Source organism: Nuphar pumila, chromosome 10, assembly GCF_984573655.1.
Source record: "Nuphar pumila chromosome 10, dmNupPumi1.hap1.1, whole genome shotgun sequence".
NCBI classification, from domain to species: domain Eukaryota; kingdom Viridiplantae; phylum Streptophyta; class Magnoliopsida; order Nymphaeales; family Nymphaeaceae; genus Nuphar; species Nuphar pumila.
This window is the reverse complement of record NC_143258.1, coordinates 31740877-31765584: the sequence shown is the minus strand read 5'-3', so window position 1 is coordinate 31765584 and position 24708 is coordinate 31740877. Positions and strand designations below refer to the sequence as shown.

The 24708-nt window shown below is 37.2% G+C and overlaps 1 protein-coding gene across 1 annotated transcript; it reads left to right on the top strand.

The window, feature by feature from the left end:
* The first annotated feature begins 2496 nt into the window (after positions 1–2496).
* LOC149826613 (SNF7 family protein) lies at positions 2497–19429 on the top strand. The gene is made up of 8 exons (XM_090020080.1): positions 2497–2887; positions 2989–3048; positions 16413–16580; positions 16735–16917; positions 17039–17169; positions 17260–17428; positions 17559–17688; positions 19028–19429. Exons 1-8 carry the CDS (start codon positions 2696–2698, stop codon positions 19237–19239), a joined length of 1245 nt encoding a protein of 414 aa, XP_089876206.1. The 5' UTR covers positions 2497–2695; the 3' UTR covers positions 19240–19429.
* The last annotated feature ends 5279 nt before the right edge of the window (positions 19430–24708 follow it).

The window sequence follows — 24708 nt, the reverse complement described above, 5'->3', positions numbered from 1 at the left end:
AAAACACATAGCTTTTTAGTCTTTGATGGCACTTTTAGAGTGCCGCTAAAGATCTTAGTTCCATTGGGACCTTTAGCAGCAGTCAAAAGCATTGTTAAAACACATTTTAAAAAGGATGTTCACATCCTTTAAGATTTTTACCAACGCTTTGTAGTGCCACTAAAGGTTTAAGTGGAACTGGGACCTTTTAGCTGCACTCTAAAAGCACTAATAAAGCATAATAGAGCAATTTCTACATTTTTTGTGCAATGGACGACTAGTACGATTGCGTTGGTAATTGCACAGCTACCACTATATATATATATATATATAAAGAGAGAGAGAGAGAGAGAACTCTAGGAGACGCATTTTTTTTTTTGGCCAACCTGAAAACAAAAAACAGAACTTAGATGAGGTGCAACGTGATTACACACTTTAATTAGGTAGTTGATTAGGTACTTTGATTACCCACCGCCATATGATAGTAGGCCCTACGACTGACAGGCTGTATATCAAGCAAACACGGTAGTTGATTAGGTGCAGTAGCACGCCAAAGTTAGGTGCTAATTTACTTTATCTAAAATAAATAGGTGATAATTTTTGGCATGGCAACTGAAATGAAAAATGATGACCATTGATGATCCTCCAAGATAAATGCTATGCGGACCCCTTGGGTATCCGTTTTTAGCTGCCCCATTTATCTACTTTTGCCATGTTTGAGAGCCTCCAGCGGTAGAACTGGCTTCCAAAGAACAGGTGACTTCTCAAAGTTTTTTTTTACTGCTCTAAAAAAGAGAGTAGGGGTGGGTATCGGGCCACGCGGGTTTGGGTTAATGTTTTAAGCCCCAGCCCGTTAGCTATATGGGAGAAATAGACTGAGGACCATAAAAACCCGAATTTTATAAGAAAATATCCCTCAAATGCGAAACAGACCTTTCATATATGTGAATAATCGCATTTAATACACATACATAGATGTTCGCAAATGTGTGAAGACATTCACACCTTAATTAAATACTTTCAATATACGTTTACAAATATTGTACAACATTTACAAATTATTTTTGCTAATGTCCTCAAAATGTGTAAACTTCTTTTAACTAAATGCACTTGGCATGCATTCACTTAAAAATGATTTGTGAACATCATGCTATACTTGCATAAGGATAAAAATGTTTTAAAAAAAGTCATTAATAATTTTTTTTTTGGATCCGAAGACGATTTTTGGCAAATTATGAGATATTTGGAAGAAGAAAGTGCTATTTTACATGGATAATACGGTCATTCATTAGGGCCTCAACTGTACTTGATCCGTTTGCACCTCAACTTCCACGGACGACTCAATGCAAGGTTCCAACCATAGGCACAAATATCATTCATTTTTTTTAAAAATATCATGATAATGTGATATTAAAAAACTGAGATTATAATGAAAACTGAACTATTTTTTTAAATTCCTTAGTTTGATAATATCCAATTTTATGGTGTTACAATAATTGTAAAGATATTTGTGCTTTTATATTTTCATTGATATTTCTATAAGGTAATGTTTTAGTACAAAGTTTGTAAGTATAATCAGACCTAGTAGATGGATTTAGCATGTCCAAAATATTGAGGATCAACTTTTGAATCTTGTTTTTTCGAATATGATTTTATGACTTGAAAAAGTTTTCCACACTTGTATGTCCCTAATCTTTGAAGCCTTATAAAAACCTATATACATAAAAAAAAAAAAACATGTAGATCATATATGTAAGACTAATTTCATGAAAACCAAACAATAAAATAAAAATAAAAGCATTTTGTACCTACAAATTGTACCAAATATTGTCCCATTTATATGCGCCAGTATTTTTGTAAGATTTTTCAAAGAGAAACCAGACTTTTTGAAACATTGCGAATTTGTGACATTATGACAATCCAACCCAACAGAGTCTTAAAGGTAGGGGTGGCAATCGGGGTTGGGGGGTCAGCATACCTCAACCCGAACCCGACCCGTTTATTAAACGGGTCGGCTGTGGCAAACACGAACCCGGCCCGTTTAATAAACGGGTAACCCGACACGACCCGCCAACCCATTTAATAAATGGGTTGGGTCGGGTAAACGGGTTCTTAGGTTCACGGGTCAGGTTGGCAGGTCGACGGGTCGGGTTGTCGGGTCGACGAGTTGGCGGGTCGGGTTGGCAGGTTGACAGCCGGGTTGGCATACCCCCAGCCCGAACCCGACCCGTTTAATAAACGGGTTACGCGGGTCGACCTGTTTATTAAACGGGTTGGCTTAAGCCCAACCCGAACCCGCCTAAGAGGCGGGTTGGCGGGTCGTGTCAGGTTTTGCCACCCCTACTTAAAGGGGTTTTGACATGGTGGAATGGGTCCTAGGCCGCTACGCAGGTGGTCTAGGTTCAAATCCCTGGATGTCACTTTTTAAGCAAGCCGAAGCCGAAGCGTCAGGTTCAAATCTCTGGGGTGGTTTCTCCGTGTGAAATATTAAAAAAAATCCTCAACCGAAGCTATTATTCCCCGTTTCTTCATTTATCTGCTTAGATACGAGAAAATGAGGATTTTGCGGAAAATTTGAAACTTCTGCTCTTTCTCTTCGATGGTTCTGCCTGCCTTTCCATGGTCCTTTTTCGTTTTTGTGGGTTGGCATTCTTCCGAAGAGAGAGAGTTTGGTTTTTCTCGTATTCGGGTGGTCTGAAAACTTCGCCGTCCGGCGATGATGAGCCCCTCCGTGAAGGAATTCATCAAGAGGGAAGTGCCCGATTGGGACGACGACATCGTCTCGTCTGCGCGCTTCAAAGCCTTCAGCGGGCAAAGATCAGATTGGGAACCCAAATATTGGTTCTGGAGAGATTTGATCATCAAAGTGGCCCGTCATCTCGGCGTCACCGTAGTTCATGCGTCCGAGGCATGAAGGAGAAAACCCCACTACCTCTCTCTTTCTCCTTCTCTAGGAGATTCTCCTTTCTGGGTATGTTTGATAATGACCTAATTGCGTGCTTGGTGCAGGTGAGGAAAGATTGGTTTGTCCGGAATGGATTGACGCCCCTGTGTATCGACCGTGTTCTGGTGAGCTTTTTCCCTTCTGCTGAGTCATGAGTACTTTTCTAATTCTTGGCATTTTCTATTGTTGGTAATTCGGAAAAGAAGTTGATGGTGTTTCCATCTCTCTAAGTGCAAGAGTTCTGCTGTTTCTAGCACAGTCACTGGAACCTTAAAAAAAAGTTCAGGAGTTCTGCTATTTCGCACAGTCACTGGAACCTTACTTGCCGCTCTAATTGTTGGATAATGATTGGATTGCTTTGTATGTATTTTTTCTTCTTCTTTCCTAATGGTGATGTCTATGCTAGGCATGCTCACCGATGCTTTCATATGACTGTTGATCACCTAAGATTTAGTGCTTGTCACCTTCTAGTTTTTTTTTTGTTGGATGCAATGGGGAGTTCATCGGTTGCTTTGAGCATAAGATCAATAGGTTTAACTGCATATTATACCCAAAAAAACCAACATCAGCTTTTTAATGATAATTTGCTATTAGTTATATACTAGGTTGCGTTCTCTATGGAAATCTACAGAACGTTGGCTTCTCTTGTGTTCTCAACATCACCACCTAATAACTTGAAGTAACAAGCTTGCATCATTGTCATGTGCAAACTTATTAACTACCTATAAGAATCATTTGCCAATGGGATAATTAACTAAAATAATGGTTATTTGCTTCCCTTTCTAGCATTTCAAATGTTCAATATGATTTTTTTGCATCATTCCAACATCCTTGAACGTTAAAAAAAGCAAGAAAAGAATTATTTGGGTTTTCAATCTTCACTAAAAGTTAGGATTTTCATTCATGTACCTTGGTTATTTCATCTCTAACCCCATCAGATAGATCCTTCCTTGAACCTTTTTCTTTCTTTCATGCCCTAATTTATAATGTTGGTATGTTGCAGCAACTCCAATTCGATAAACTTTGCGAAGATAATTTTGTAATGGATTTTGATCTTGGAGCCGTAGATACCAAATCCAGTCTTTTCTCAAGTTATGTTGGTATGATATGATTTTTAATTTTTTACAACATTGTGATATCCTGTGTAAGGTCCTCTAGAGATCTCAAAGAACAGAAACTCTTCATGGAGGCAGAGAATAATGAAAGTAGGTAGGTGGAGCCACTAGTTAGAATATGTTCACTTAGAGACTATGTCACCTGGGTACATGTACGGGTACGGAGGGTACCAATTCCAAAAAATGTGGGTACGGGGACATAGCTATATATATATATCACATAAATACAAAATAAACTGAATATAAATGAAATATATATGCTATATCTAAAATATATATTATATACTGAAAATATAATTATAAATTATAAATTAAATACAAACATGTATGTACGGAGGGTAAAATGGCGTGTCCGGGTTGCGGCGCATGTAGACACGGGGATACACATGTCGACACAAGTACGGATGGCAAGATGGAGTGTCCGGGTACCATAGCTTAGGGAGTTACCTTGCCATATGAAAGTTTGACTTGTATTCAGCACCTCTTCAACAGCTGCCCAGTGTCTTCATTTTAAAATGCTGATATAGCGAATCATGCCATGGTACTTCATGGCTGATGAATTGAGTTCTTATGTATATAGATAGTTATAACTTCAGATTTAGTGGACTCATAATAGTTAAAAAACAAGATAACATTTTTTCTTCATTTTCTTGGGCGCCCAAAGTTAGAGCAAAGACCTCTAGGATCAACCAGGTCTGTCACATCTGAAGTAGTGCAGCTATGCCATAAAGCAGCATATCATTGACAAAAAGCATGTCAAGGACCCAAGGTACGTATCCCAACCATATCTATGTCTTTGATGTATCAGATTCCTATTAGCCTACTTATTAGCAAGGAGAATGCTTTGCAAGCAATGTTAAAAAGCAGTTGGCAATAATGAATTCTCCTGTTTGAGACCTCTATTAAGTGAGAAATAGCTTCCCAGTTCCCCATTAAAAAAATTTGCAATTGAATTGAGGCTAGATTCCTATCATATCCAACTAATCCATTTTTTGGCAAAACCAAGGACTTTTGAAACAAAGTAGAAGAAATTCCCAAGTAACTATATCAAATGCTTTTCCATGTGAATTTTCACGATAAAAACTCAATAAAGTGCCACACTCTTATTCTCTCACAATGTTATAAAAAATGTGCCTCAAGGTGTAAAGGGAGTGCCTCACCTTATGGCAATAAGGAGGGGGGAGGCCCTAATTAGGGCCTCTCCCCTCTTTCTCTCTTGCTACAGTCTCCCTCTCTCTTAGGGCCTCTCCCCTCTTTCTCTCTTGCTACAGTCTCCCTCTCTCTATGTATCTCGCTCTCCCCCTCTCTCTGATCCGCTCAAGCAATATGTTTGTTTTTTAGTTCGCTTTTCCCTTTGTAGAACAACTTAGCGTTTGAAAGCCAACTTTCTTAAAATGTAAAACTGTACATATATATATATAATATTATATTATTATATATATATATATAAATATATTTTTCATTTCTTTCTTTTCTGTATTTTTTTTTCTTTATTTTTATTTTTTGTCTTTATGTCATCTAGTTCAGTTTGAACTAGAATGACTGTTGCTAGTCAAGTCCTGTCCAGACTTGACTAGCAATAGAGCTGCTGGACTGACACTCTTAATAGAGCTGTTGGACAGTGTCCAACAGCTCTATTGAGTCCTCTTTCAGCTGTGTATATAAAGGGGTGCAACCCCTCTTGTATTTCATCCCAATGCTTCTTAAGCAATTGTTTTTTCATATCAATAAAGAATACATTTTTATTTTTATTTTGTTTTCAGTTATACCCCTTTTAAGGGTTATGCTTTAGTGTCATTCTTGACACTTGCCTTTGTGAATCTAAGCTCATGTTTTGAAGATCCCCATTTCATTTCATGGTATCAGAGCCGCGGAAGTACTAAATCTTGAGGAAAAGTTGCCTCGATTTCCGTGCCCGTTTGCAAAAGTGTTCGCCACTTGAAAAAAAGTGTTTTATCACTTCATTGGGGAAGATTTCACATCTTGTTGTATTGTTTTTTTCTTCTTTCTTTTTCATTTTCCTTCTTGTTTCTCTTCTATCCCTATTCTTTCTCTCCTTGTAATCGATGAATGACAATAATAAAGTCATCATCATGCGTATGAAACTAAGCGATACGAACTGTGTAACATGGGCTTCAATCATGAAGCACCATATATGGGGGAAAAGGCCTATGGGGGATTGTGGATGGTTCCGATTCGGAACCTAAGCTATCTCTTACTAAAAAGGAGGGAGATAAAGAGGTCCCTCTATCGAAAGAAGAGAAAATCAAGGCTATTGCCTCATACGAGAAGAAATGGAAAGAATGTAGAATATCTCATGCGAAGATAATGTCATGGCTTATCAATAGCGTTGACATTAAAAAATGCTCAAGTCTTGCCAAATTTGATCATGCCGATAAGGCATGGGAATACCTTAAGAATATGTATTCCCTTAAAGATATTGCACACGTGTGCAACCTCCAAGAAAAAGTTTGAATGATGACATAAGGAGACAAAACTATTCGTGAATATTACAATGGGTTGTCCGAACTTTGGGAAGAACTTTCCCTTTTAGAACCAAAGTGGCATTGTGCTGAAGACATCGAGCTTCGTCTGAAACAACTCGATGCTGAACATTTTTACCAGTTTATCACTGGATTAAGGCCGGAATTTGAAACCACTAAATCGGCCCTACTTCACCGGAGAAAAATTTCTTCTATTGTTGAAACTATTGAAGAGTTAACAATGGAAGAAAATCGTCTCCGGAAAGGTTCTTTAAAAATTGAAGATGATTCTGTTTTAGCCGTGTCTAGACCAGGGAATCATGTTCGATCATATAGGCCTCCTCACTTTAACCGACAAAATGGTGACTATGATAAGAAGAAAGTTATTTGTCATCACTGTCATGAACCGGGACACTACAGGCCACAATGTCCCAAACTTAAGGAGCTGAGAGAAAAAAGAGCTGCAATTGCTGGATCGGAGCCTAAAGATCAGGATGCACCAGTTTCCCTGTCCCAACTAATGGAGATTCTTCAGCCTCTCATCAAAGGTGCCTCTCCCTCATCTGAAGCTTCAACCGCCGCATCAGCCTCATCTTTTTCTGATCTAGGTAAAATTTCTTGGCTCCTTGACTCTGTTGCATCTTTTCATATGACCCCAAATAATCAAAGTCTATCCAAATGTGTTAAAAATAAAACAAGTGTGCCAAAGGTCTTTACTGCTGATGGGACTTCTCTTGAAATAGAAGGAATAGGAAATTTTGAAAAAATTTATAAAACAAAATTTTTTTCTATTCCAGAAATTAGACATGTTCCTAAATTAAATTTAAATCTTTTATCTGTATCTCAAATTTCTAATTATGGGTGTAATTTTTCTTTTTCTTCTCATGGTTGTTGAGTACAGGATCGCCAGTTAGGCAAGCAGATTGGGGAAGGCCATAGAGAAGGAGGACTCTATTACATGGATTTTTTAGAAATGCCGAAGAAAGTTTTTTGTTATAATATTCAAAAAATAGAGTTGGAACTGTGGCATAAGAGACTTGGTCACCCACATATAGCCAAAATCCAACATTTTTCAAATCTAGGGAAATTTTGTAACTCTAAATCATTTGATTGTAAAGATTGTATTCTCGGCAAAATGAAAAGATTACCATTTAAGAACATAACCTTTTTCTCTTCAAGACCACTTGAATTAATACACTCGGATGTTTGGGGTCCTGCACCAGTAATTTCTAAAGGAGGATTTGTTTACTATGTTATTTTTGTCGATGATTTCTCCCGACATACGTGGATTTACTTTCTTAAACATAAGTCTGAAGTATTTTCATACTTTCAAACTTTTCATAATATGGTTAAAAACAAGTTTCAAAATGATATTACTATTTTTCGCACAAATTCAGGGGGAGAGTTTTTATCCACAGATTTTCAACAACAACAACAACAACAACTACGCCTTCATCCCAAAACAATTGGGGTCGTCGATATGAACCAAAAAAGAAAATCATTTTGGGTCTTCCACGTGAATCCTTCTCCTCCAATCATTTCTATCCAATGCCATGTCCTCGGTGAGGTTCAAAGCATTCATATCCTTTCCTATCACCTCCATCCATGTCTTCCTAGGCCTACCCCGACCTCTTTTAACTAATATATTTTCCCATTTCTCCATCCTTCTAACTGGAGCATCATTAGGCCTTCGCCGAATATGTCCAAACCACCGTAAACGATTCTCTCATCTTAAAGGAAGATCTTGAATATTCTACAGATTTTCAAAAATTATCTTAAATTGCATGACATCACACATCAAAGATCTTGTCCTTATACACCTCAACAAAATGGACTGGCAGAACAAAAACATCACCATATTATAGAAATCACTAGGACTTTATTAATAGCAAATCAAGTTTCGAAAGACTTTTGGGTAGAAGCTGCCTTAACTGCCACCTATCTCATTAATAGGATGCCATTTTCTTCGTTACAAAATATCACTCCCATTGAAAACTTATGAACATTTTTCCAGACTACTCTAGACTAAGAATATTTGGGTGCAAATGTTTCATATTTACTGACAAAAATGATAAACTTTCTCCTCGTGCGATTCCTTGTGTCTTTTTAGGATATGCTAAAAAACAGAAAGGTTATGGATGTTTTGACTTAAAAAATAATATACTATATGTGTCTAGAAATGTTTCCTTTCTTGAAAAGGAGAGCTTCTTTGATTTTAGAAAATTAAAAGACGTCACTGAGTACTCCTTTTTGCTAGATCTAACATCAATATATGATGAATATGACCTTGACTGTAACTTTGATGATGATCAAAGAATTATTGATCTTAATGTTGAAAATGAAGTTCATAGAGATACTAGTATTCAATATTTCAGGCGACAAGAGTCTAATCGTCCATGTGCACTTGAAAAATAATCTAACATTCCAACTAGACAATCATCCCGAGTCTCGAGGCCTCCAGGAAAGTTTGTATCATACGAGTCTTTCTCACCCACATATATGACAGTTATTGCATTAATTCACTCATATGAAGAACCATCCACATATTTTCAAGCAAAAAATGATATCAAATGGATAGAAGCCATGAAAGCTGAATTAGATGCACTTGAAAAGACTTCTACATGGAATATTCAAGATCTTCCTCTATGGAAGAAAACTATAGGATGTCGATGGGTTTATAAAATTAAAACCAAGAGTGATGGTACTCTTGAAAGATATAAAGCCCGTTTAGTAGCCAAAGGTTATGCCCAATAATATTGGATTGATTATGAAGAAACCTTTGCTCCGGTGGCTCGTATGACAACTGTCTGAACCTTAATTGCCTTAGCTTCTATCAAAAAATGGTCTATTTTTCAAATGGATGTCAAAAATGCTTTTTTAAATGGAAAGCTAGTTGAAGAAGTATACATGGAACCCCCTCTTGATTTAAGTATTCCTAAGGGTAAAATCCTTCACTTAGAAAAAACTCTTTATGGACTTAAACAAGCACCAAAAGCTTGGTATGATAGGTTTAGTCGTGTTATGATTGATATTGGTTTTCAATTCTGTTTAACTGACACTGCTTTGTTTATTAAGAATTTTGATGCAGGGATCATTGTGCTTCTTCTCTATGTGGATGATATGATCATCACCGGAAGCGATAAACAGGGAGTTGAAACAATCAAAACACTTCTTAAATCTCATTTTGAAATGACTGATTTGGGCTTGTTGAGATATTTTTTAGGCATTGAAGTTGCTTATTCTCCTAGAGGATATTTATTATCTCAGACTAAATTTGCTTTTGATATTGTTTTCAGGTCTGATATTACTAATGATAAGAAAGTTGACACTCCAGAAGTTGTTAATGTTAAAATGAAGATTGATGATGGAGAACTTCTTGCAGATCCTACTCCTTACAAACAGCTTGTCGGGGCACTTTCCTATCTATCTATTACCAGACCAGATATAGCACATGCTGTTCATACAGCAAGTCAATTTCAACATGCTCCTACTTCTGTTCATATGGGAGCAGTCATGCGTATTATCAGATACATCAAGTCCTCTCTTTCACGAGGACTTTTCTTATCTTCCTCCTCTTCTCTTGATTTAATTGCATATACTGATGCTGATTGGGGAAGTGATCCCAATAACAGACACTCAACCACTGGCTTTTGTGTTTTTTTAGGGGAATCATTGATCTCGTGGAGGTGTAAAAAGCAGCAGAAGGTATCTCTCTCATCCACCGAAGCTGAATACAGAGCCATGACAACCACGACCATGGAAGTAGTTTGGCTCTAACGACTGCTTGCTGACATGGGAGCTGAAGCAACAAAGACTTCACAAATGTGTTGTGACAACAAAAGTGCGATCTATATTGCCAGTAACAGAACATTCCATGAACGCACAAAACACATCGAAATGGATTGTCACTACGTCAGAGAGGAATATCTACACGGGATAATTGATCTGCCATATGTCACTTCAGAATATCAGTTAGCAGACTTCTTTACAAAGCCTCTCGCTGCTCTTCGATTTCACTTTCTCTTAGACAAATTTTCGCTCATTGTACCGTAAGTTTAAGGGGGAGTGTTAAAATGTAAAACTGTACATATATATAATATTATATTATTATATATATATAAATATATTTTTCATTTCTTTCTTTTCTGTAATTTTTTTCCTTTATTTTTATTTTTTGTCTTTATGTCATCTAGTTCAGTTTGAACTAGAATGACTATTGCTAGTGAAGTCCTGTCCAGACTTGACTAGCAATAGAGCTGTTGGACTGGACTGTTGCTAGTCAAGTCCTGTCCAGACACAGTCCAACAACTCTATTGAGTCCTCTTTCAGTTGTGTATATAAAGGGGTGCATGCCCTCTTGTATTTCATCCCAATGCTTCTTAAGCAATTGGTTTTTCATATCAATAAAGAATACATTTTTGTTTTTATTTTGTTTTCAGTTATACCCTTTTTAAGGGTTATGCTTTAGTGTCATTCTTGACACTTGCCCTTGTGAATCTAAGCTCATGTTTCGAAGATCCCCATTTCATTTCAAGCTTATCATCATAACTCGTGATCTGATGTCAATATGTAGGATTTCTGTTGGATCAAATCTTTCGCTTTGACCGAAGCGACCCAATAAAAACAAAAAGATTCTTTGCCTTCCCGCGATCAGTCATTCAGAGCTTGCAATTGGGTAAGGCCTTTTCTTTGCTGGCTTCACATGCTTTTCCATCGTCTTAAATGACGGACCTAACCTCACGACGGAGACTCTCGCTTTTCCTGGAGCCAATAAAAGGACTCAATTTGGTTTTGTTTCACTAAGATAAGAGAAAAACCTTATGGCCCTTATGGGCTGGGCCACACACGTGCTATAATGGCAATTGACAAGTGGAGGCCTTCAAGAGAAGCGGTGGGCAGGTTTTCGGTGGACTGTGATTCTGTCGGTGCAGTCTTTGTCTCAAAATGTCGTATACCTGGAGGAGATCTTCTATTCTTTCGCACATGAGTGGTTATTTCTTTGTTTCGTCCAGTCTCGTCTCTCCCTCTCCTCTCTTTCTCTCTCATCTCTCTTTGTCTCTCCCTCTCACTATCTCTCTCGCTCTTCCTCTATATCTCTCTCTCCGCCTAAAGTAAGAATAAGAATAAGAAGAAGAAGAAGAAGAAGAAGAAGAAGAAGAAGAAGAAGAAGTAGAAGTAGAAGTAGAAGAAGAAATAGAAGAAGAAGATTGTTCTCTCCCTCTTCCTCTCTCTACCGACAAGTACTCTGTCTTTTGGTTCTTTGTTTTTTTTTTGCATTTTTTTTATGTTAGTCGTTTTTTAATGTAGCCACTTTTTTTTTTGTTTCTGCCAACACAAGGAGTAAGAAGAAGAAGAAGAAGAAGAAGAAGAAGAAGAAGAAGAAGAAGAAGAAGAAGAAGAAGACTATTCTCTCCCTCTCTTTGTATCTTGGTTCTAGTTTTTTTGTTTGTTTGCATTCTTTTTTTTATGTTAGTCATTCTTTTTCTTAATGTTAGCCTTTTTTTTTAATTTCTGCCAACACAGATTCTGTACTTATTTTTTAAATGCCCATAGTCAAATTAGGGCCTAGGCTCTTCTCTATCTCTCTCACTCTCCTTCAAATTGTTAATGCTTATATGCATTTTCTAATGATGACATGGTGTTGAAAAATTTGATTGTTAAAGATTTCATTACTTATTTTATTGAATGCTCATATTTTATTTCTTAGATTCTTACATAGATTATTTTTTTGCATTAATGTTACGTTTACATGTTAATCTCACATTTTTTGATATTTATTTGATATTTTCTATTTCTTATTGGTTGTTGCTTTAGCAATAAGGCATTTCTTCTATTTATTTGTATTTTTAGATTTTTTTTAAGATAATTTTTTTTTAGGCTTACGCTTTACGCCTTGAGTCTTATGCCTCACTTTCGTTTTTGGTGGAGCGCCTTGCTATGCCTAAACGCTTTTCACAACATTGTTCTCTCATCTGAAACAAAAGCCTACTGATTGAGGGTAACTCTAATAGAATAAAATTCTCCAACCTTTCTGTCAAAGTTACTGTATTCATTTTGAAATCACTCACTAACAAAAAAATGGGTCTAAATCTTGAGAGATTCTCTGAGCTAGATTCTTTGATAATAAGATTTACTGAGGATTCCCTTATTTCCTTCTGCACCAGCCCATCATCCGAGAAGACTTTTAAAATTTCACCAAGAAGCCATTTAGACTTGAAGCTTTATGCTTCGACAAATACAATGGTTGACTGGATTGCTTAAGAAGACATCAACTAGAAAACCCTTTCCATTGAATGGCGCAATTGCAACTTGAACCTTTTGAATAAGGAAAAAGACAATATCTTTGCTTATTATGATAACCCTTTTTTCACTAACGTGATGGTATGAGATATTGGATAATTTGGGCATGTAGACGCAAACATGAAACAATGGGTCTATAAAATCGTATTTTGATATGTGTTAAGGCGACCAATAATGAAATGCTACATAAAGCAATGTGGAATTAATAGTTTAGTTTAAAGAAAGAATTGAGTTACTGGGTGCTTCATGGATAGGTGGGAATCAAACTTTCTAGAAACTCACTTCGAAAGTGTAATACTCCTCGCTTTCTAAACTTGAAGGGAATATCAATTCTCCCACATTTCTCCTATGCTTCCCACATGTTTCTTTTTCGTTTTCATACATGCTTCCTATGTGTGCTTTTCTTGTTTCTTTTCATGCTTTATGTTATGAACCGTCTTAGATCCGACCCCGAAAAGCCGTTCTGGATCCAGATCCGCCCAAGAGACCCAATCTGACAGGGACTAGAGGACCCTTTTGCTATTTGGATTCTTATTTTTAGTATTTTACTTCTTTTAGGACTCTTAGGTAGACTCTATAAATAAGTGTTTTCATTCTTGATTAATTATGAATAAAATTAGTGGATTGTTTTTCTTTTCGTTTTTCCTTTTCTTTACCTATATGTGTTTGTGACGTGCCCTCTTGTTGCCCTCTCGAGGACCCTTTGTAGAATCCGTTCCTCCCTAGGGTCAGGTTCTAACAGTGGTATCAGAGCATCCTCCTTGGGACCTGTGCATCCTTCTCGGTTTCCATGCAGCGACCTCGGGAAACACGTCTTCTCTATGTTCATTTTTTGGACGTCACAACAAGGGCCCACACCCTTCACGGTTTTCGTTCAGGCTCCTAACAGTTTGAAATTCGTTTGAGCAAAGAAGCTTAATGAGTCCTACAACGATCTTAAGAGAAGCATGAATCATCTCGAGAGCATATTGGATGAATGGTTCAACAGAATGGATCAAGCGCTGTAGAGGCTCCTGCATTCCGTGACTAATATGAGGGGATGGGAAGATGCCAACAGTGGGAACCCACCCGATGTTTTTCTATTGGCCGAATGTGGCTGACTTCTGCCAGCACGGATTGCCAAAATCGTCAGCAACGTAAAAGCAAGACCACCACCGACGTCAACCGCGAAGGAAGCCGACCAGACCCCCTCTCAGCCCCTGTTGCCACCACCATCCGACCCCCTTCTTCCCCTCTCCCTCTCGGTCTTGCCGGAAGTTGCACCTAGGGCATACCTCGCCCCATCAAGCATTCATAGAGCCACCCGTGGTTTGAATCAACCGAACCCTGTCTAGTGACCATCCGTTGGACAGGGCATGATGGTGGGAACCAGCACCATCAGCGGTGAGACCCCTTCTGGAGCTACTCCCATTTCCCCGTCTTTCCTACCACGTCCCATTCATCCGATCTCTCACGAATAGGTGCAGGTCGGCAGGGAGCTGGCTGGCGGGTCATTGCCGACAAGCTTAGGTCAGGGGGGACACCCGGATGGCGGCCAGGGATCCTGCCATCGACACCTCATCAAAGATGGGTGCGGCTGGTGGAATTTCAAACCCTCGCCCCTCTCTGGTGTGGTGGAAAGGTGCCACCGATGGAGACGACTCCGATGACTGACCACCAGCTTGGTCCAGTCAGCAGGACCCACGGTCGACAGTGGGACCCTTGTCCTGCGCCACCAGCAATAATTTCCAGAGAGCTCTCTCCTTGAGGACAAGGCGGATTTGAGAGGAGTATATTGTTACGAACTGTCCTAGATCCGACCCTGAGAATCCGTTATGGATCCAGATCTGCCCAAGAGACCCAGTCTGACAGGGACTAAAAGATCCCTTTCCTATTTGGATTCTTGTTTTTGGTCTATTACTTCTTTTAGGACTCTTAGGTAGACTGTATAAATAAGTGTTATTATTCTGGATTAATTATGAATGAAATTAGTGAATTATTTTTCTTTTCGTTCTCCCTTTTGTTTACCTATTTGTGTTTGTCACACGTCCTCTTGTTGCCCTCTGGAGGACTCTTTGTAGAATTCGTCCCCCTCCCTAGGGACAGGTTCTAACACTTTCCATGTGCTTCCTTTCACTTCCCACTCATTTCTCATGTACTTTCTCTTAATTGGTGACCATCATTTATAGATTTTGAGAAGACTTTAATTCTTACACTACAAAATCATGAAATTTTAGAATAATAATATTTATTTTAATTTTTATTCCCTTCCTATTTGATTAATATTTTTCTTCCCATTTGCACTTCCTTTTTTTATTCTTATTTCTCTTTTTGATTGATTCCTCGCTTCCCGCTTCGTACAAATTTTAAAATATCTCGATTCTTGCTTCTGCTTCCTAGTGTGGTAACCTTGGGATTGAGAGATTAGACTTGCAAGGTTGACTCCATGATGGGACAATGCTTAAAAACTTTAAGACATTCAGCGAAATGCATTGGACCTATGTAACAAGTTTCCTAGTATAGCTGAGGCCCAGGTGACCAGCTGTTCAAAACATATGATTTGTTATATGCAGATAAATGACAGCTGACCCATTGTTGGCATCATTTTTTGCCACACCTACACAGCTGACCCATTGTTGGCGTCATTTTTTGCCACACCTACTTGACCATTTGATGGTTGTATAGGTAGCCAGATGGGTCATTTGAGGCATTGCGCATGGGCAGCCATCTATTGCACTTGCATGGATGTGAAGTTATACACTCAGCATATGTCGGACACAGCTGTAGACCTCACGTGCCCGTGTCAACATGGCAGGATACGAGGACGGGTACTAAGTGCGGCACAGGTATGTGCTGGGTCCAGATTGGTTCGGGTCTGGTTCAGTCGAGACCCACCGTGAAGCCCATTTTTTTTTACATTTGCAAAACCCCCTTCTCCTCGTTCCCACCCTCGGCTGAGTGAGAAGAACAAAGGAGCTAAGGAAAAGGAGAAGAGGAAGAAGGAAAAGAAGAGAGAGAGAGAGGTGGTGGGGATGAGGTTTACGAAGTACCTCTTTCCCCTTTATAACAAAAAAAATATATCAATTCCCCTTTCTTTTTTATTTGCTTTTAGAAAATTTCACTTTGTCCCTTGTCATGTTAAAAAATATCAGATTCTCTTTCTTCATTAAAAACATTACTTATATATACATGTAGCCGTGTTCCCGTACCCATGCTTTTTTAAATTTGCTGTGTTGTACCCTTACCCATGTGACATAGCTCATAGCATGATCTAGAATTTGTTCGACTGCCATCCGTCTTGCATATCAAGTAAAGTAGTTTGACTAAGGTAGCATGGTTTTTCAGTTACAATGATGTAATCTGTTCTTTAAAAAATTGTAATCTATCTGTTAGATTTGGAGTATTCACTGTTTGAAAATTTGTTATTTTTAATCATTTACCTGATTCCTAAACTGGATAAATTTGATTTTCTTGAGCTGTACAAACTGACATGTTTTCCATGAGTGAAATTTGATACACCAATAGATAAGTCCATTGCTAAAGATACTAGACTTTTTTCATATTTCTAGGATGTGTTGCACCATGTTTCTCATTCCATTTTCTTTCTTTCAGCTTGAAATGTACAATGATGTTGACATTCTAAAAATTGGAGATTTGAAGGATCCATCCAGTGGGACCCTGTATAGGTTGTTCAGAAAGGTGGTAAATTTGATTGGGATTACAAGGTCAGCTACACCAGAGATTGTTGAAGAACAACTTATCCTGGCTCCCCTAGTTAAGGTATGTTCCATGCAGGGGACATCCTCTCAGCTTTCAATTATAAACATTCTAAATATAGCTTGATCTTCCTTCACAACTTTGAAAGCATTCTACTACTTCGTGAGTCCCATTCGAATAGGCATTATGAATTTGGCAATTTGTTTTGAATTTGCAGGAAAGAGCTGCTGAAATCATCAAATCTTTATCTGAAACTCATTGGACTTCTTGCTGTGTTATAACCATGGAAAAGTTTAGGAGTCTTTGCAGGGGAACTGATGAAACATCTGCAATTTTTAGTTACTTGTATGAGTCAGCACAAGCACGGTACCTTCTAATCAATAAAAAAGAACGCATTGAGGTAAAGTAGCATTTTCTGATTTGTGAATCACCATCTATTTATTGCAGGTTTTGTAATTGCTTACACAGCTTGACTTTCATTATCATGGCAAGCTGCTGCTTAAGTAGGCTTTCATTCTCAGGGTGTGAAGCTATCCCTTTTGCCTGAACCTGTCACTTCTGCCACAAGCCTTGATTATGATAGTTTGCACTTGATCTGGACCACTGAGAGGCTCCAACAGCAACTTGATGTAATTGATCACCGCTGCATAAAGTAACATTGGTTTTTCAAAACACTGATCTATTCATTCATATTTGTTGATATATGAAAACTGATCAATGATACTAGCGTAACTCAAACCAGGTCGAAGAATGCAGCAATAGCATCACTAAAATGTGGGAACAGACAGGCTGCTCAAAGTCATGTTCGCAATTTAAAGTTGATCTCAGATAGCAGAAAAAAATGCATATCACTATTGAACAGGGTTGAGGAAGTCCTTGGAGTTATAGCTGATTCTGAATCTACAAAGAAGGTGATTCTGGGATTTCTTTTGGGGGACTATGTTTGGTATTTTTTAGAATGAACCCACTGAATCTATGTTCCTGGCCTAACATCTTTCTTGTTCTGCTACTCGTGTCCAATTTATTTTATCCCAATATTAGGCTACTGAAGCAATTCAGATTGGAGCTCGAGCAATTAAGGAAAATGGTATCAGTATAGAAGAAGTTCATCTTTGCCTCCAAGAGCTTAGTGAGAGTGTGGATTCACAAAAGCAAGTAGAGGAAACACTAGGTGTGTTACTTTATCCCAATTATGATGCACTTTTTCTTGTGCACTTAACCATGTGCTTTCCCATGAACTATGAATTGTTAAAGATTTATGCTTTTTAACTTAATATTTTAAGAAGTATATTGCTAAGAGTCATCTGGTAGCATAATTCTACTTTCTGTGATCATACAGGATGCCTGATCTGGTCATAGATTACATGTAATAGGGCACATAAGTGTTTAATTGCTTGATTGTGTTTGTTCCAAGGTTGCCAGGATGAGAAACAGATTCGGGAAATAAGACTTTCTAAAATCCATGTGAAATGGGAAACATGATATACCTATATATATACCTATATATATATATATATCTGTCAAAAGTCTAAATATTGAGAGTATGCATGAAGAATACTATAAGTTTACACAAACTTTACTTCGTTACTGACATTATGATAATTAATAATAAATAAGTTTATTTTTTTATAAAATACATGATTACATTGACTACAACTGTAAAACTACTATAAAGTTGGTTACATTCTATATAAACGAATGCATAGTCAGCTTACTTTTAATACAATATTAAATATCATAATTAAATAATTTAAATGCAACATATGTTTAAATAGAATGAATGAATAAGAAAAAATAATGTGGTTACATTAAAGTTTGAAATTTCTCAATTTCATCCAATAGATTATGTTCCTCTTAATATTAAAAAATATATACAAAATTTAGTTTTTTAAATACATAATTAAAAATTTGAATTGCACGTGTATTTCAACTTTTTATTTGAAAAAATTTTCTTTAAGGGAGACTACAAGAAACTTATGGAAAACATGTTTCCTAAACGAGTTTGCCATATAAAGTAAGCAGGTTTCCAGTGAGATTTGAAACAGGTTTCTCACTCGATGGGAAATGGGTTTCCCATGCATTTTTATAAGTTTCCCACAAGTTTTGGGACACTAGGTTTCTGGTTTCAGAAACGGTTTCCCAAGAAATGATTCTACCACATGTAAGTAGAGTTTCCAGTAACCCTGGTTTGATATGCTGATCACTTTGACTTGCTTGTTTCTGCATGATAATGACACAATGACATGGGCAACTCAAATTAGTCAGAAAATCAACTTAGCTGAAAGGAATTGATATCCTGTTTTACCTGTTATGAGTCAAATCATGATGTAAAATGACAGACCTACTTCACATTTGATGTTTCATAGAAAAAGAGAAAGAAAACTCAGCTCCATGTCCAGCATGCGTGTCATGCTTGAGCGGGCATGAAGAAAGGGCAAAAATAGAGTTATACTACAGAATCTTTATCTGAATGTGGCTTTTATTTTGATCGAGTCTTTCTGTTTATGCAGCTTCAGCACCATTTTCAGGCATTGACATGGATATGGACGATGAAGAGATTGAACAAGAGTTTAAGAAATTGGAAGCAGAGGTTGGGGATGATATCAGGCCAGCTCAGGCAGATGAAGCTGTTGTTAGTGTCTCTTTGCAGAATGACAAGACTGAGGAATTAGTTCAATCTCTGGGTAATGATTTATCTAAAGTCACACTTGAACCTGCTTAAATGCATAGTGATGTAGCCATCATAGCCTCATGCATGTGTTGACACTGCTGATTTTTGCGTTGTAGTATTTCCTACATATTTGTGTAGTATGATCACCTGGAATGGTTACTTTGTATATATCTTTTGCAACATGTACTGTTATTGCAAACAGATTTGAAGCAAATACCTAGTATAGATGCAGTAATGCTGACCTGCTTGTTTTTTGGTGTGGCGTGCCATTTTGATTCTTGGTTCTTTCCAACAACCAATTCTGCACTTCTGATTTCTTTTAAAATTTTCATGGATTGAGGTTTAGGTGAATCTTTATTAGTAAGCAACTTTTAAAGAGGGCAGTTGTGACAGATTTTTCATTTGAGAAGAAACAATCCTTGCCCCAGTTAGCATTACCAACTTGCAGCAAAGCATGGGAGTTTCCTCAAGAAGAATAGTATGTATAGGCTTACCTAGATTAGTGCACTCAAAACCAGCCAAGATCCCCTTGACCAGAAGCCCTATATCCAACCCCACAACTGCCACCAAAATTCAATTCAAACTTTGTTCCAGAGTTCCTAGGTGGAGGCACACCAAGGTTGTTATTTATGTTTTTTTAATAATGCTTAAAACATTCTAATCATGTCTTGGTTCATAATGTCTTCAATTAATCATTTTCCATAATCACAATAATCACAACATATAAAAAATGTGTATTTTTTTTCTATTCTCTTCTTGTGTTCACTAATCACAATAAACTAAGAAGTTTTTTTTTTTTGTAAATTTCTTTAGCTTATGAAATAGGTAAATAGGACTCTAATACAGCCTTGTTTAATTAAAAAGGTGTCAATGAAAGTAGAAATTATCTAGAAATTTTCAAATAAAAGTACAGAAAGATAACTGTATCTTACTATATGGTATGTGATAGTGAAATACGGCATGATAGTGTGTGATACACTCTAAATTTGGATTCAGGGTGGCATATTGTATCACATGGACTAGTGGTACTATGATTATCATATCATATGTATAATATGATACAATTTTTACAACATTGATGATGGCAATAACAACGAACTTCAGTCCTAATTAATATATTTTTTATTTTTCAAAAAACCTCAAACTTTTAACTTGGGCTAAGCAATATCCCCATGATTAACTTATTTGTTAAATTGACCAATTTACCCTTACCAAAATAACTGAAGGTCATTTTGCTTGCAAACTTTTTAAGTCATCAGTGTCCTTCATTCTCTTAAAAAATAAAACCATCTACGAATAGGAGCTTTGCTACCCTGTTAATCTTCACCATTTTAACAAATAATGCTTATTTGGTACGTCTGAAGGTAGAATAATAAATTCTGTTGAGAATAAAGAAAAATGTGTATACATTTATATGGAATGACATGAAAAATTTAACTCCATAACCAAAGTTAACCCAAGATTAACTGATTAAGCTGAGAACTGGGGATATTGACATTAAGATAGCTAAGGTTTGGTATGTATTGGAAAATTATCCAAATCTAGGTTGGACCTGCACCTCTGCACATGCAGGGCTAACTGTGACTGCAAAAGAGACAACAAAGAGAAGGGGAGCTGGGGAACTGGCAGGTGTGCAAAATAGAAGCTGAAAATGCATTTGTTGAGACTCTCTCTCTCTGTGTGTGTGTGTGTGTGTGTGTGGAACTCTCTATCTAACTGATCAAGCTCCAGTCCGATGTCTTTTTTATCATAGCCATCTCCATTTGGCTGGAAAATGTTCCACTGTCCTTTGATCTATAATCTGTACATGTATAAGAATTGGAAAAGTAAAGCCCATCTTGTAATGAGGCTTGCTTGCTTGCTCTATGTCCTACAATCTGAGCCACACATGGAATTGTGCACTTGAGACTCATTGGCCACCGTCGTGTGAACAGTATGATGTCTGAAGGGTCTGTTTCAGTTTAGGGGCAAGGCTGGACCCCAGTGCCACTCATTAGACCAAATGCAGCAGTTCTTGTCAGTTGTCAATTGATGCTTCCCTCTTAACTTTGTTTTTAGTCATAATCTTTCCAGACTCTAGCAGCTGTTATGGCAACGAGGATAAGAATGATAAATCTATTGATGGATCTGATGTGACTCATGTTGGCAACCTTTCTTGCTATATTATGTCCCTATTGAAACTCTGTTGGATCCCGTCATGCTAAACTTCAGGAAGTAGATGAGCATCCAAGCTTGAAAAAGTTGTTGGATAAGCTTGAAAAAGCTGGGAGAGGTGGTAGAATTAAGAGATTTCGATGCAAGCTATGTGAGAGAGATTATATTGGGTTTTACACAAGAGTTAAGGCTCATTTGTTGAAGATATCAGGACATGACATTTCAGGATGGAAGATACAAGATGAATATGAGAAGATGAAGACAATGAGTGATTCTTATGCAATTAGTGCATCCTTTTTAAGCCACCAAAAAGATACTAAAAACAAAGAAAAGTGAATGTAGAAGGTAGAGGAAGAAGAACGATACAAGTATCATTCAATATATATTGAAGGGAGGAGATGGATAAAAAAGTAGGGAATTATTTTTATTCTAGTTCACTTCCATTTAATATTGCTAGAAATCCTTATTGGAAGGATTTAGTTACTTCACTAACAAATTGTAACTTGAGTGGCTATGTAATTCTAAGCTCAAAAAACCTACGAACGACAATTCTTGTAGAAGAGAGGATAAATGTTGAGAGATTGCTAGAGATTAAGAAATTTTCATGAGAACAAAATAGAGTTTTCATTGTTTCTAATTGGTGGACTGATATTCAAAGGCATCCACTGATTAATTTCATTGCTTATTCGCTTAGTGACCCAGTATTCTTGAAAACAGTTGATGCATTTGGGCAATATAAAAATGCTGAGTATTTGAAGGGGTTGTTTATAGAAGTAATAAAAGAAGTGAGTGATCAGAAAGTAGTACAAATCATCACAGACAATGCTCCAGTTTGTAAAAGTGCAATATTGAGTTTAGAGAGTGAGTATCCTCATATTTTTTGGATTTTCTGTGTAGCACACAACTTGAATCTGGCCCTGAAGAGCATCTGCAACCCCAAAGAAGAAGAAAATTCATCAACATATGTTCTATGCTCATGGATTGAGGAATTAGAAAAAAAATGTCAAAAGCATTAGGAATTTTGTTGTCAACCACTATCATGCTAATGTCATATTTAATAGGTATTCTGATATGAAATTGTTGAAGGTTGCTGAAATACGTTTTGCGTCCATCATTGTGATGGTGAAAAGGATTAAGGAAGTCAAGAATGCTTTGGTTAACATGGTGACAGATGAGAATTGGACATTCTATCGTGCTGATGATGTTGTCAAGGCTCAAGAAATTAAGAAATTCATTGTTGATGATGAGTTTTGGGATAGAGTCTTATACTTCATTGAGTTTACGCAACTTATTTGAGAAATGTTGAGAGAGATTGATAAGGATGAACTCATGCTTTACAAAGTTTATAAAATGTGGGATAATATGATTGAAAAAATACAAGTTGTAGTTTTCAAACATGAAGAAAAAAATCATGCATTGGATGATTCCAAATTTTTAATCATATTCATTTAATTTTAGTCAGAAAATGAGATAAGAGCAATCCTCCTTTGCATTGCATGACACATTCTCTCAATCCCAAAAGGTGGTTGGTCGTGTCCCTCCAAATTTAGACCCATAACTATCCTTCAAATTTAGACTCATAACTATCAGAGCATAGAAGTACGTGTATGGCAAGACTTTATCGAGAATCACATATTCTAAATCAAGTCACTCAAGAGTTTGAAAATTTTTCATCTTCGAGGTTATATGGACAAACATTAATAGTGAGAGAAGGAGAATATAGATCCTATAACATATTGGTCAACATATGGATCACAAATACCTTTTCTCCAATGTCTTGCATTGAGATTGCTATCCCAACCTACTAGTTCATGTTGTTGTGAAAGAAATTTGATCACATATTCTCAAATCCACAACATGAAGATAAACAAACTCACCAGCAAACGTGCAAAGGATTTAGTGTATGTTCATTCTAATATTCGATTACTTTCGCAAACCAATGAGGAATGCAAGTACTGATTGCTTTCTTAGTGACTATTTCTTAGTTTCTTCATTTAAATACGCAAGTATTTAACATTTTCAAATTGGCTTTGTAATGCAGACAAGGATCATCCAAATTTTGAGATGTAAACCCAGAAGAGTGTGACTTAGACGGAAAACATGCTTTCAACATTACAAACATGGACTTATCTGAGCCTACTCATCCTTCTTATGATGAAGCAGACAATTATTATGATCATTACCTCATCGTCATATACACTGTGTAGGATATACTTTTGATTTGTAATTATACATTGTTTGCTTCTTTTATCAGTATACTGTATAATTTACTTTTTTTCTGCTTTACTTGTTTGATTGTTTTCATAATATATTTAGGTTGATTTAATTGTGGTGTTAGTTTTTATGATGAATAATAGAATTATAGATTGTTAATTTGGTTTATTGCATGCATGATGAATTGATAATATTATGACAATTGTTTTTTATTTAATTAGTGTTACTGTTAATTGTTAAAAAATATATATATACCCTCTCGCACCCCTGCACCCAAGTTTTTTTTAAAGTGCCACATCGTCGCACTTGCACCTGCACCTATGTGATAAGTGGGAACTCTAATTTTCCATACGTTGAGTTTCTCATATCACTCATCGTCCTCTCACTCTCTCCCCCCTGACCCCCCCTCTCTCCTTACCTCCCTCTCGTCGGGACAATCGAGAGGGCCTCTTGGCAATCGATCTTGAATCCGAAGGTGTCGATCTGGCAGAAGAATCCGATGATTTGCATTGGTCGATTGTCACAGGAGAGGTGATCAACGACGATGCGAGGTGGTGATCCCAATGGGGAACCATTATGGATCCCAAATTTTGAAAAAGAGCAAAAAGGGAGTTTTCCAAAAGAAGTTTTTAATTTGGATTGAAATCTGGATCCGAACTTGAGAGTTTGTGAGGTTCGCTCTTCAAGCTGTGCATATTTCCTCCTCCGTTGAGGTGGGATCAACTGTGAAAGTATCTCCAACAAGATACTACGAACAATATTACAAATTTCTTGGAAATAAATGCGTATACAAATGCCCAACAAGAACGCTTGAAACACTTGTGCACACAATGCACAACACAAACTCACAAATGCACAAATACGAACCCAAAAGTCATAAGTTCCACTAACACAAGCTTGGGCTATAATCCCAAAGCCTTTGAAAATACAGTGGAGGAGAGCCCTTTATATAGGGCTTGGAGAGACCCTTGGAGGGGCTCCCACATAGTCGTTGGAGTCCCTCCAACGGTCACATTTGTGATCGTTGGAGGGGCCCAACGACTAGTGGTGGGCCCCCCAAGGTACAAAGTACAAAGGGTACAAAAAGAAAAAAGAGGAAAAAAGGAAAAATAAAAAGGAAAAATAAAAAGGAAAAAATACAATACATATTTG